Here is a 16755-nt window from a genome sequence, read left to right on the forward strand (position 1 = left end):
CCGCTCAGCAGACAGTATCACACATGATAGGATTAGATACACGGCTCAGCAGACAGTATCACACATATGATAGGATTAGATACACGGCTCAGCAGACAGTATCACACATGATAGGATTAGATACACAGCTCAGCAGACAGTATCACACATATGATAGGATTAGATACACGGCTCAGCAGACAGTATCACACATGATAGGATTAGATACACAGCTCAGCAGACAGTATCACACATGATAGGATTAGATACACGGCTCAGCAGACAGTATCACACATGATGGGATTAGATACAGCGGCTCAGCAGATAGTATCACACATGATAGGATTAGATACACAGCTCAGCAGACAGTATCACACATGATAGAATTAGATACACAGCTCAGCAGACAGTATCACACATGATAGGATTAGATACACGGCTCAGCAGACAGTATCACACGATAGGATTAGATACACGGCTCAGCAGACAGTATCACACATGATAGGATTAGATACACAGCTCAGCAGCCAGTACCACACATGATAGGATTAGATACACAGCTCAGCAGACAGTATCGCACATGATAGGATTAGATACACAGCTCAGCAGACAGTATCACACATGATAGGATTAGATACACAGCTCAGCAGACAGTATCACACGATAGGATTAGATACAGCGGCTCAGCAGACAGTATCGCACATGATAGGATTAGATACACAGCTCAGCAGACCGTATCACACATGATAGGATTAGATACACAGCTCAGCAGACAGTATCACACATGATAGGATTAGATACACCACTCAGCAGACTGTATCACATGATAGGATTAGATACACAGCACAGCAGACAGTATCACACATGATAGGATTAGATACACAGCTCAGCAGACAGTATCACACATGATAGGATTAGATACACAGCTCAGCAGACAGTATCACACATGATAGGATTAGATACACAGCTCAGCAGACAGTATCACACATGATAGGATTAGATACACAGCTCAGCAGACAGTATCACACATGATAGGATTAGATACAGCGGCTCAGCAGACAGTATCACACATGATAGGATTAGATACACGGCTCAGCAGACAGTATCACACATGATAGGATTAGATACACAGCTCAGCAGACAGTATCGCACATGATAGGATTAGATACACAGCTCAGCAGACAGTATCACACATGATAGGATTAGATACAGGGCTCAGCAGACAGTATCACACATGATAGGATTAGATACAGGGCTCAGCAGACAGTATCACACATGATAGGATTAGATACAGGGCTCAGCAGACAGTATCACACATGATAGGATTAGATACAGGGCTCAGCAGACAGTATCACACATGATAGGATTAGATACACAGCTCAGCAGGACTGTATCGCACATGATAGGATTAGATACACAGCTCAGCAGACAGTATCACACATGATAGGATTAGATACACAGCTCAGCAGAAAGTATCACACATGATAGGATTAGATACACAGCTCAGCAGACAGTATCACACATGATAGGATTAGATACATGGCTCAGCAGACAGTATCACACATGATAGGATTAGATACACAGCTCAGCAGACAGTATCACACATGATAGGATTAGATATACAGCTCAGCAGACAGTATCACACATGATAGGATTAGATACATGGCTCAGCAGACCGTATCACACATGATAGGATTAGATACCCTGCTTAGTAGACAGTATCACACAAGATAGGATTAGATACATAGTAGAAGAGATGTGGAAGGTGTGTAGGACTGGTGTCGTGGGGATACAAGACAGGGGAGGAGGGGGTACAAGACAGGTGAGGAGGGGTTCAGGTCAGGAAGGGGACATGACAGGTAAGGAAGGGGGTACATGAAAAGTAACGGGTACAGGACAGGTGAGGAGAGGTGCAATAAATTTGAAGAGGGGGTACAGGACAGGTGAGGAGGAGTACAGGGAAGGGAGTAAAGGACAGGTGAGCAGGGCTGCAGCACTGGTGGGGAGGGGTTCAGCTCAGGAGGGGTACAAGAGAGGTGAGGGTACAGGAGAGGTGAGGGTACAGGAGAGGTGATGAGGGGTGTAATAGAGGTGAGATGGGGTATGGGACGGGTAAAGGCACAGAACAGGTGAGGAGGGGTATAAAACAGGTGAGCAGTGCTGCAATAAAGGTGAGGAGGGGGTACAGGACAGGTGAGTGTACCGGTGAGAAGGGGACTACAGGTTAGTTGGGGTACAGGACAGATGAGGAGGGAAGTATAGGTGAGGTGGGGTAAAGAGATGAGGGTGTATAGATGAGGAGGGGGTACTGGTGAGGTGTGGGTACAGGTGAGGAGAGTTGGAGGTGCAGGAGAGGTGGGGTGACAGGTCAGGAGGGGGTACATGACAGGTGAGGAGGGGGGACAGGTGGGGTGCAAGACACAAGTTAAGGGGTACAGACAAGTTGGGGGTACAGGACAGGTGAGGAGGGGTACAGGACAGGTCAGTTGGGGGTACAGGACAGGTGAGGAGGTAGGACAGGTAAAATGGGGTACAGGACAGGTCAGTTAAGGGGTACAGGTGAGGAGGGGGTATGGGTGAGTTGGGGGTATAGATGAGTACAGGTGAGGAGGGGGAGAGGTGAGGTTGGTGTACAGGTAATGTGAGGGTACAGGAATTGGTGAGATGGGGTAAAGGACAGGAGATTTGGGGGTACAGGGCAGATGAGGGTACAGGTGGGGGGAAAGTATAGGTGAGGAGGGGGTACAGATAAGTTGGGGTACAGGACAGGTGAGGACGCACTACAGATGAGGAGGTACAGGACAGGTGAGGTGGGGTTACAGGACAAGTGGGGTGGGGGTACAGTACAGATGAGGAAGTACAGAACAGGTGAGGAGGGTTACAGGACAGGTGGGGTACAGGTAAGGAGGGGCTAGAGGACAGGTGAGAAGGGAATACAGGTGAGGAGGGGGTACAGGACAGTTGAGGTGGGGGTACAGGTGAGGAGGGGTACAGCACAGGTGAGGATGGGGTACAAGTGAGGAGGGGGTACAGGACAGGTTAGGGTACAGGTGAGGAGGGGGTACAAGACAGGTTAGGATACGGCTGAGGAAGGGTACATGACAGGTGAGGAGGGGATACAGGACAGGTGGGGTGCAGGACAGGTGAGGTGGGGTGCAGTACAGTTGTGGGTACAGGACAGGTGAGGAGGGGGAACCGGACGGGTCGGGTAGGGGTACAGGGGAGGAGGGGGTACAGATGAGGTGGGGGTAGAGAACAGGTGAGGTGGGAGGACAAGTGAGGAGGGGTACAGGTGAGGAGGGTTTACAGGTGAGGAGGGGGTACAGGACAGGTGAGGGTACAGGCGAGCCTGGGGTACAAGACAAGTGAGGAAGTGTACAGGACAGGTGAGGGTACAGGCAAGGAGGGGTACAAGACAGGTGAGGTGGGGGTTCAGGTAAGTTGGGGTGCAGGACAGATGAGTTAAGGGGGACAGGTGAGGAGGGGGGACAGGACAGGTGAGGTGGGGGTACAGGACAGTTGAGGTGGGGGTACAGGTGAGGATGAGATACAGGACATGTGAGGAGGGGGTACAGGACAGGCGAGGAGGGAGTACATGACAGGTGGGGTTACAGGACAGCTGAGGAGGGGGGGCAGGGCAGGTGAGGGTACAGGAGAGGTGAGGGTACAGTAGAGGTGAGGAGGGGTGTAAAAGAGGTGAGATTGGGTATGGGACAGGTAAAGGCACAGAACAGGTGAGGAGGGGTATACGACAGGTGAGCAGTGCTGCATTAAAGGTGAGGAGGGGGTACAGGACAGGTGAGGGTACCAGTGAGAAGGGGGCTACAGGTTAGTTGGGGTACAGGACAGATGAGGAGGGAAGTATAGGTGAGGTGGGGTAAAGAGATGAGGGTGTATAGATGAGGAGGGGGTACTGGTGAGGTGTGGGTACAGGTGAGGAGAGTTGGAGGTACACGAGAGGTGGGGTGACAGGTCAGGAGGGGTACAGGACAGGTGAGGAGGGGGGACAAGTGGGGTGCAAGACACAAGTTAAGGGGTACAGACGAGTTGGGGATACAGAACAGGTGAGTTGGGGTATAGGACAGGTGAGGGTACCGGTGTGGAGGGAGGACAGGTAAATTGGGGTGCAGGACAGGTCAGTTAAGGGGTACAGGTGAGGAGGGGGTATGGGTGAGTTGGGAGTATAGATGAGTACAGGTGAGGAGGGGGGAGAGGTGAGGTTGGTGTACAGGTAATGTGAGGGTACAGGAATTGGTGAGATGGGGTATAGGTGAGGAGGGGGTACAGGACAGGTGAGGTGGGGCTACAGGTGAAGTGGGGTAAAGGACAGGAGAGTTGGGGGTACAGGGCAGATGAGGGAAAAGGTGGGGGGAAAGTATAGGTGAGGAGGGGGTACAGGTAAGTTGGGGTACAGGACAGGTGAGTTGGGGGTACAGGTGAGGAAAGGGGTAAGGAGGGGGTACAGATGAGGTGGAGTACAGGACAGGTGAGTTCAGGGTACAGGACAAGTGAGTTCAGGGTACAGGACAGGTGAGGTGGGGGTACAGGTGAGGACAGGGTACAGGACAGGTGAGGTGGGGGTACAGGTGAGGACAAGGTACAGGACAGGTGAGGAGGGTGTACAGGACAGGTGAGGACGCACTACAGATGAGGAGGTACAGGACAGGTGAGGTGGGGTTACAGGACAAGTGAGGTGGGGGTACAGGACAGATGAGGAAGTACAGAACAGGTGAGGAGGGGTACAGGACAGGTGGGGTACAGGTAAGGAGGGGCTAGACGACAGGTGAGAAGGGAATACAGGTGAGGTGGGGGTACAGGTGAGGGAGGAGAGGTACAGGACAGGTGAGGTTGGGGTACAGGACAGATAAGGTGAGGGTACAGGACAGGTTAGGGTACAGGTGAGGAGGGGGTACATGACAGGTGAGGGTACATGTGAGGAGGGGGTACAAGACAGTTGGGGGTACAGGACAGGTGAGGAGGGGGTAACGGACAGGTCGGGTAGGGGTACAGGCGAGGGGGTACAGGTGAGAAGGGGGTAGAGGACAGGTGAGGAGGGGTACAGGACAGGTGAGGGTACAGGCAAGGAGGGGGTACAAGACAGGTGAGGTGGGGGTACAGGTGAGGAGGGGGTTCAGGACAGGTGAAGAGGGGTACAGGACAGGTGAAGAGGGGGACAGGACAGGAGGGGGGACAGGACAGGTGAGGAGGGGGGACAGGACAGGTGAGGAGGGGTACGTGTGAGGAGGGGATGCAGGCCAGGTGAGGGTACAGACGAGGAGGGGGTACATGTGAGGAGGGGGTACAAGACAGGTGAGGGTACAAGACAGGTGAGGTGGGGGTACAGGTGAGGAGGGGGTTCAGGACAGGTGAGGGGGGACAGGACAGGTGAGGAGGGGGGACAGGACAGGTGAGGAGGGGGGACAGGACAGGTGAGGTGGGTGTACAGGTGAGGAGGGGTACAGGTGAGGAGGGGTACAAGAAAGGTGGGGGTACAGATGAGGAGGGGGTTCAGGTAAGTTGGGGTGCAGGACAGGTGATGAGGGGATACAGGACATGTGAGGAGGGGGTACAGATGAGTAGAGGGTACATGACAGGTGGGGTTACAGGACAGGTGAGGAGGGGTACATGTGAGGAGGGGGTACAGGACAGGTGAGGGTGGACAGGACAGGTGAGGAGGGGGGACAGGACTGGTGAGGGAGGGTACAAGACAGGTGAGGTGGGGGTACAGGTAAGGAGGGGGTACAGGAAGATGAGGTGGGGTATAGGTAATGAAGGGTTACAGGTGAGGAGGGGGTACAGGAAGGTGAGGTGGGGTACAGGTAAGGAAGGGATACAGGACAGGTGAGGAGGGGGTACAGGAAGGTGAGGTGGGGTACAGGTAAGGAGGGGGTATAGGTGAGGAGGGAGGGACAGGAAGGTGAGGTGGGGTACAGGACAGGTAGGTGAGGTACAGGACAGGTGTGGGTACAGGTAAAGTGTCGTGTTTAATCTCCGCGGGTCCCGGTCAGGCTCTGGTCTTGTTACTCGGGAGCGGGAGGGTTAACCGGCGGAATGTGGGGGAGAGGAGATGGCGGGGAGGCGCTCAATGTGGAGAGAATCCGCGGACCGGGGGGAGGTGTGAAGGGAGGCAGCAGCAGCCAGACCGACACCAAGACTTCTCCTGCCCCGACACCGAGACCTTCTCCTGCCCCGACACCGAGACCTTCTCCTGCCCCGACACCGAGACCTTCTCCTGTCCCGACACCGAGACCTTCTCCTGTCCCGACACCGAGACCTTCTCCTGCCCCGACACCGAGACCTTCTCCTGTCCCGACACCGAGACCTTCTCCTGCCCCCTTCTCCTGTCCCCTTCTCCTGTCCCGACACTCCTGTCCCGACACCGAGACCTTCTCCTGCCCCGACACGCCTGTCCCCTTCTCCTGTCCCGACACTCCTGTCCCGACACTCCTGCCCCGACACTCCTGCCCCGACACCCCTGTCCCGACACCCCTGTCCCGTTCTCCTGCCCCGACACCGTTCCCTTCTCCTGTCCCCTTCTCCGACACCGTTCCCTTCTCCCTGTCCCGACACTCCTGTCCCGACACCGAGACATGAAGCCGCCGGCGGTGATCGCTCTGATCCTCCTGCATCTCCTCATCCCCGGATCATCCACCCGCCCAGAACTACAAGGTAATAACCGGAGAACTACACATTATATACACACAAGACACCCATTATATACACACAGGACACACATTATATACACACAGGACACACATTATATATACACAGGACACCCATTATATACACACAGGACACATTATATACTCACAGGACACCCATTATATACACACAGGACACACATTATATACACACAGGACACACATTATATACACACAGGACACCCATTATATACACACAGGACACCCATTATATACACACAGGACACATTATACACACACAGGACACACATTATATACACACAGGACACCTATTATACACACACAGGACACCCATTATACACACACAGGACACCCATTATACACACACAGGACACCCATTATACACACACAGGACACCCATTATATACTCACAGGACACCCATTATATACACACAGGACACCCATTATATACACACAGGACACCCATTATATACACACAGGACACCCATTATATACACACAGGACACACATTATATACACACAGGACACACATTATATACACACAGGACACACATTATATACACACAGGACACACATTATATACACACAGGACACCCATTATATACACACAGGACACCCATTATATACACACAGGACACCCATTATACACACACAGGACACCCATTATATACACACAGGACACCCATTATATATACACACAGGACACCCATTATATATACACAGGACACCCATTATATATACACAGGACACCCATTATATATACACACAGGACACCCATTATATATACACACAGGACACCCATTATATATACACACAGGACACCCATTATACACACACAGGACACCCATTATATACACACAGGACACACATTATATACACACAGGACACCCATTATATACACACAGGACACCCATTATATACACACAGGACACCCATTATATACACCCATTATATACACACAGGACACCCATTATATACACACAGGACACCCATTATATACACACTGGACACCCATTATATACACACAGGACACCCATTATATACACACAGGACACCCATTATATACACACAGGACACCCATTATATACACACAGGACACCCATTATATACACACAGGACACCCATTATATACACACAGGACACCCATTATATACACACAGGACACCCATTATATACACACAGGACACCCATTATATACACACACAGGACACCCATTATATACACACACAGGACACCCATTATATACACACAGGATACCCATTATATACACACAGGACACCCATTATATACACACAGGACACACATTATATACACACAGGACACACATTATATACACACATTATATACACACAGGACACACATTATACACACACACAGGACACCCATTATATACACACAGGACACCCATTATATACACACAGGACACCCATTATATACACACAGGACACCCATTATATACACACAGGACACCCATTATACACACACAGGACACCCATTATATATACACACAGGACACCCATTATATACACACACAGGACACCCATTATATACACACAGGACACCCATTATATACACACAGGACACCCATTATATACACACAGGACACCCATTATATACACACAGGACACACATTATATACACAGGACACACATTATATACACACAGGACACACATTATATACACACAGGACACACATTATATACACACACAGGACATACATTATATACACACAGGACACCCATTATATACACACAGGACACCCATTATATACACACAGGACACCCATTATATACACACAGGACACCCATTATATACACACAGGACACCCATTATATACACACATAATATATACACAGGACACCCATTATATACACACAGGACACCCATTATATATACACACAGGACACACATTATATACACACACAGGACATACATTATATACACACAGGACACCCATTATATACACACAGGACACCCATTATATACACACAGGACACCCATTATATACACACAGGACACCCATTATATACACACAGGACACCCATTATATACACACAGGACACCCATTATATACACACATAATATATACACAGGACACCCATTATATACACACAGGACACCCATTATATATACACACAGGACATACATTATATACACACAAAGGACACCCATTATATACACACAGGACACCCATTATATACACACAGGACATACATTATATAAACACACAGGACACACATGACACACATTATATACACACAGGACACCCATTATATACACACAGGACACCCATTATATACAAACACAGGACACCCATTATATACAAACACAGGACACCCATTATATACACACAGGACACCCATTATATACACACAGGACACCCATTATATACACACAGGACACCCATTATATACACACAGGACACCCATTATATACACACAGGACACACATTATATACACAGGACACCCATTATATATACACACAGGACACCCATTATATACACACACAGGACACCCATTATATATACACACAGGACACCCATTATATATACACACAGGACACCCATAATACACACACAGGACACCCATTATATACACACAGGACATCCATTATATACACACAGGACACACATTATATACACACAGGACACCCATTATATACACACAGGACACCCATTATATACACACAGGACACCCATTATATACATACAGGACACACATTATATACACACATTATATACACACAGGACACCCATTATATACACACAGGACACCCATTATATACACACAGGACACCATAATACACACACAGGACACACATTATATACACACAGGACACCCATTATATACACACAGGACACCCATTATATACACACAGGACACCCATTATATACACACAGGACACCCATTATATACACACAGGACACCCATTATATACACACAGGACACATTATACACACACAGGACACACATTATATACACACAGGACACCCATTATATATACACACAGGACACCCATTATATACACACAGGACACCCATTATACACACACAGGACACCCATTATACACACACAGGACACCCATTATATATACACACAGGACACCCATTATATATACACACAGGTCACCCATTATATACACACAGGACACCCATTATATACACACAGGACACCCATTATATACACACAGGACACCCATTATATACACACAGGACACCCATTATATACACACAGGACACCCATTATATATACACACAGGACACCCATAATACACACACACAGGACACCCATTATATATACACACAGGACACCCATAATACACACAGGACATCCATTATATACACACAGGACACCCATTATATACACACAGGACACCCATTATATACACACAGGACACCCATTATATACACACAGGACATCCATTATATACACACAGGACACCCATTATATACACACAGGACACCCATTATATACACACAGGACACCCATTATATACACACAGGACACCCATTATATACACACAGGACACACATTATATACACACATTATATACACACAGGACACCCATTATATATACACAGGACACACATTATATACACACACAGGACACCCATTATATACTCACAGGACACCCATTATATACACACACAAGACACCCATTATATATACACAGGACACCCATTATATACACACAGGACACCCATAATACACACACAGGACACCCATTATATACACACAGGACACACATTATATACACACATTATATACACACAGGACACCCATTATATATACACAGGACACACATTATATACACACACAGGACACCCATTATATACTCACAGGACACCCATTATATACACACACAAGACACCCATTATATATACACAGGACACCCATTATATACACACAGGACACACATTATATACTCACAGGACACCCATTATATACACACAAGACACCCATTATATATACACAGGACACCCATTATATACACACAGGACACACATTATATACACAGGACACACATTATATACACACAGGACACACATTATATACACACAGGACACACATTATATACACACACAGGACATACATTATATACACACAGGACACCCATTATATACACACAGGACACCCATTATATACACACAGGACACCCATTATATACACACAGGACACCCATTATATACACACAGGACACCCATTATATATACACACAGGACACACATTATATACACACAGGACACACATTATATACACACAGGACACACATTATATACACACAGGACACACATTATATACACACAGGACACCCATTATATATACACAGGACACACATTATATACACACAGGACACACATTATATACACACACAGGACACCCATTATATACACACAGGACGCACATTATATACACACAGGACACACATTATATACACACAGGACACCCATTATATACACACAGGACACACATTATATACACACAGGACACACATTATATACACACAGGACACACATTATATACACACAGGACACACATTATATACACACAGGACACACATTATATACACACAGGACACCCATTATATACACACAGGACACCCATTATATACACACAGGACACCCATTATATATACACACAGGACACCCATTATACACACACAGGACACCCATTATATATACACACAGGACACCCATTATATACACACAGGACACCAATTATATACACACACGGGACACCCATTATATACACACAGGACACACATTATATACACACAGGACACCCATTATATACACACAGGACACCCATTATATACACACAGGACACCCATTATATACACACAGGACACCCATTATATACACACAGGACACCCATTATATATACACAGGACACCCATTATATACACACAGGACACCCATTATATACACACAGGACACCCATTATATACACACAAGACACCCATTATATACACACAGGACACCCATTATATATACACACAGGACACACATTATATATACACACAGGACATACATTATATACACACAGGACACACATTATATATACACGCAGGACACACATTATATATACACAGGACACACATTATATACACACAGGATACATTATATACACACAGGACACCCATTATATATACACAGGATACATTATATACACACAGGACACCCATTATATTCACACAGGACACACATTATATACACACACAGGACACACATTATATACACACAGGACACCCATTATATACACACACAGGACACACATTATATACACACACAGGACACATTATATACTCACAGGACACCCATTATATACACACAAGACACCCATTATATATACACAGGACACCCATTATATACACACAGGACACCCATTATATACACACAGGACACCCATTATATACACACAGGACACACATTATATATATACACAGGACACATATTATATACACACAGGACACATATTATATACACACAGGACACCCATTATATACACACAGGACACCCATTATATACACACAGGACACCCATTATATACACACAGGACACACATTATATACACAGGACACCCATTATATACACACAGGACACCCATTATATATACACACAGGACACACATATATACACACAGGACACCCATTATATACACACAGGACACCCATTATATACACACAGGACACCCATTATATACACACAGGACACCCATTATATACACACAGGACACCCATTATATACACACAGGACACCCATTATATACACACAGGACACACATTATATACACACAGGACACACATTATATACTCACAGAACACCCATTATATACACACAGGACACACATTATATACACACACAGGACACCCATTATATACACACAGGACACCCATTATATATACACAGGACACCCATTATATACACACAGGACACCCATTATATACACACAGGACACCCATTATATACACACAGGACACCCATTATATACACACACAGGACACCCATTATATACACACACAGGACACCCATTATATACACACAGGACACCCATTATATACACACAGGACACACATTATATACACAGGACACACATTATATACACACAGGACACACATTATATACACACAGGACACACATTATATACACACACAGGACACACATTATATACACACAGGACACCCATTATATACACACAGGACACCCATTATATACACACAGGACACCCATTATATACACACAGGACACCCATTATATACACACAGGACACCCATTATATATACACACAGGACACACATTATATACACACAGGACACACATTATATACACACAGGACACACATTATATACACACAGGACACACATTATATACACACAGGACACCCATTATATACACACAGGACACACATTATATACACACAGGACACACATTATATACACACACAGGACACCCATTATATACACACAGGACACACATTATATACACACAGGACACACATTATATACACACAGGACACCCATTATATACACACAGGACACACATTATATACACACAGGACACACATTATATACACACAGGACACACATTATATACACACAGGACACCCATTATATACACACAGGACACCCATTATATACACACAGGACACCCATTATATACACACAGGACACCCATTATATATACACACAGGACACCCATTATACACACACAGGACACCCATTATATATACACACAGGACACCCATTATATACACACAGGACACCAATTATATACACACACGGGACACCCATTATATACACACAGGACACACATTATATACACACAGGACACCCATTATATACACACAGGACACCCATTATATACACACAGGACACCCATTATATACACACAGGACACCCATTATATACACACAGGACACCCATTATATATACACAGGACACCCATTATATACACACAGGACACCCATTATATACACACAGGACACCCATTATATACACACAAGACACCCATTATATACACACAGGACACCCATTATATATACACACAGGACACACATTATATATACACACAGGACATACATTATATACACACAGGACACACATTATATATACACGCAGGACACACATTATATATACACAGGACACACATTATATACACACAGGATACATTATATACACACAGGACACCCATTATATATACACAGGATACATTATATACACACAGGACACCCATTATATTCACACAGGACACACATTATATACACACACAGGACACACATTATATACACACAGGACACCCATTATATACACACACAGGACACACATTATATACACACACAGGACACATTATATACTCACAGGACACCCATTATATACACACAAGACACCCATTATATATACACAGGACACCCATTATATACACACAGGACACCCATTATATACACACAGGACACCCATTATATACACACAGGACACACATTATATATATACACAGGACACATATTATATACACACAGGACACCCATTATATACACACAGGACACCCATTATATACACACAGGACACCCATTATATACACACAGGACACACATTATATACACAGGACACCCATTATATACACACAGGACACCCATTATATATACACACAGGACACACATATATACACACAGGACACCCATTATATACACACAGGACACCCATTATATACACACAGGACACCCATTATATACACACAGGACACCCATTATATACACACAGGACACCCATTATATACACACAGGACACCCATTATATACACACAGGACACACATTATATACACACAGGACACACATTATATACTCACAGGACACCCATTATATACACACAGGACACACATTATATACACACACAGGACACCCATTATATACACACAGGACACCCATTATATATACACAGGACACCCATTATATACACACAGGACACCCATTATATACACACAGGACACCCATTATATACACACAGGACACCCATTATATACACACACAGGACACCCATTATATACACACACAGGACACCCATTATATACACACAGGACACACATTATATACACACAGGACACACATTATATACACACAGGACACACATTATATACACACAGGACACCCATTATATACACACAGGACACCCATTATATACACACAGGACACCCATTATATACACACAGGACACCCATTATATACACACAGGACACCCATTATATACACACAGGACACCCATTATATATACACAGGACACCCATTATATACACACAGGATACCCATTATATACACACAGGATACCCATTATATACACACAGGACACCCATTATATACACACAGGACACCCATTATATACACACAGGACACCCATTATATATACACACAGGACACCCATTATATATATACACAGGACACCCATTATATATACACACAGGTCACCCATTATATACACACAGGACACCCATTATATATACACAGGACACCCATTATATACACACAGGACACCCATTATATACACACACAGGACACCCATTATATACACACAGGACACCCATTATATACACACAGGACACCCATTATATACACACAGGACACCCATTATATACACACATTATATACACACAGGACACCCATTATATACACACATTATATATACACAGGACACCCATTATATACACACAGGACACACATTATATACACACATTATATATACACAGGACACCCATTATATACACACAGGACACCCATTATATACACACAGGACACCCATTATATACACACAGGACACCCATTATATACACACAGGACACCCATTATATACACACAGGACACCCATTATATACACACAGGACACCCATTATATACACACAGGATACCCATTATATACACACAGGACACCCATTATATACACACAGGATACCCATTATATACACACAGGACACCCATTATATACACACATTATATATACACAGGACACCCATTATATACACACATTATATATACACAGGACACCCATTATATACACACAGGACACCCATTATATACACACAGGATACCCATTATATACACACAGGACACCCATTATATACACACAGGACACCCATTATATACACACAGGACACCCATTATATACACACAGGACACCCATTATATACACACAGGACACCCATTATATACACACAGGACACCCATTATATACACACAGGACACCCATTATATACACACAGGACACCCATTATATACACACAGGACACCCATTATATACACACAGGACACCCATTATATACACACAGGACACCCATTATATACACACAGGACACACATTATATACACACAAGACACCCATTATATACACACAGGACACCCATTATATACACACAGGACACTCATTATATACACACAGGACACACATTATATACACACAGGACACACCTTATATACACACAGGACATCCATTATATATACACACAGGACACCCATTATATATACACACAGGACACCCATTATATATACACACAGGACACCCATTATATACACACAGGACACCCATTATATACACACAGGACACCCATTATATACACACAGGACACCCATTATATACACACATAATATATACACAGGACACCCATTATATACACACAGGACACCCATTATATATACACACAGGACATACATTATATACACACAAAGGACACCCATTATATACACACAGGACACCCATTATACACACACAGGACACCCATTATATACACACAGGACACCCATTATATACACACAGGACACCCATTATATACACACAGGACACCCATTATATACACACAGGACATACATTATATACACACAAAGGACACCCATTATATACACACAGGACACCCATTATATACACACAGGACATACATTATATAAACACACAGGACACACATGACACACATTATATACACACAGGACACCCATTATATATACACAGGACACACATTATATACACACAGGACACACATTATAAACACACAGGACACACATTATATACACACAGGACACACATTATATACACACAGGACACACATTATATACACACATTATATACACACAGGACACCCA

General features: G+C 44.8%; 1 protein-coding gene across 1 annotated transcript in view; it reads left to right on the plus strand.

The window, feature by feature from the left end:
- The first annotated feature begins 6058 nt into the window (after positions 1 to 6058).
- LOC142719519 (thrombospondin-3-like) overlaps positions 6059 to 16755 on the plus strand; it is a 105315-nt gene continuing 94618 nt past the window's right edge. Inside the window, exon 1 of the mRNA XM_075848783.1 lies at positions 6059 to 6648. Within this exon, the coding sequence (XP_075704898.1) occupies positions 6570 to 6648 (79 nt within the window). The 5' untranslated portion in view covers positions 6059 to 6569. The remainder of the gene's footprint in view (positions 6649 to 16755) is intronic.

Source organism: Rhinoderma darwinii, unplaced genomic scaffold, assembly GCF_050947455.1.
Source record: "Rhinoderma darwinii isolate aRhiDar2 unplaced genomic scaffold, aRhiDar2.hap1 Scaffold_483, whole genome shotgun sequence".
Taxonomy (NCBI): domain Eukaryota; kingdom Metazoa; phylum Chordata; class Amphibia; order Anura; family Rhinodermatidae; genus Rhinoderma; species Rhinoderma darwinii.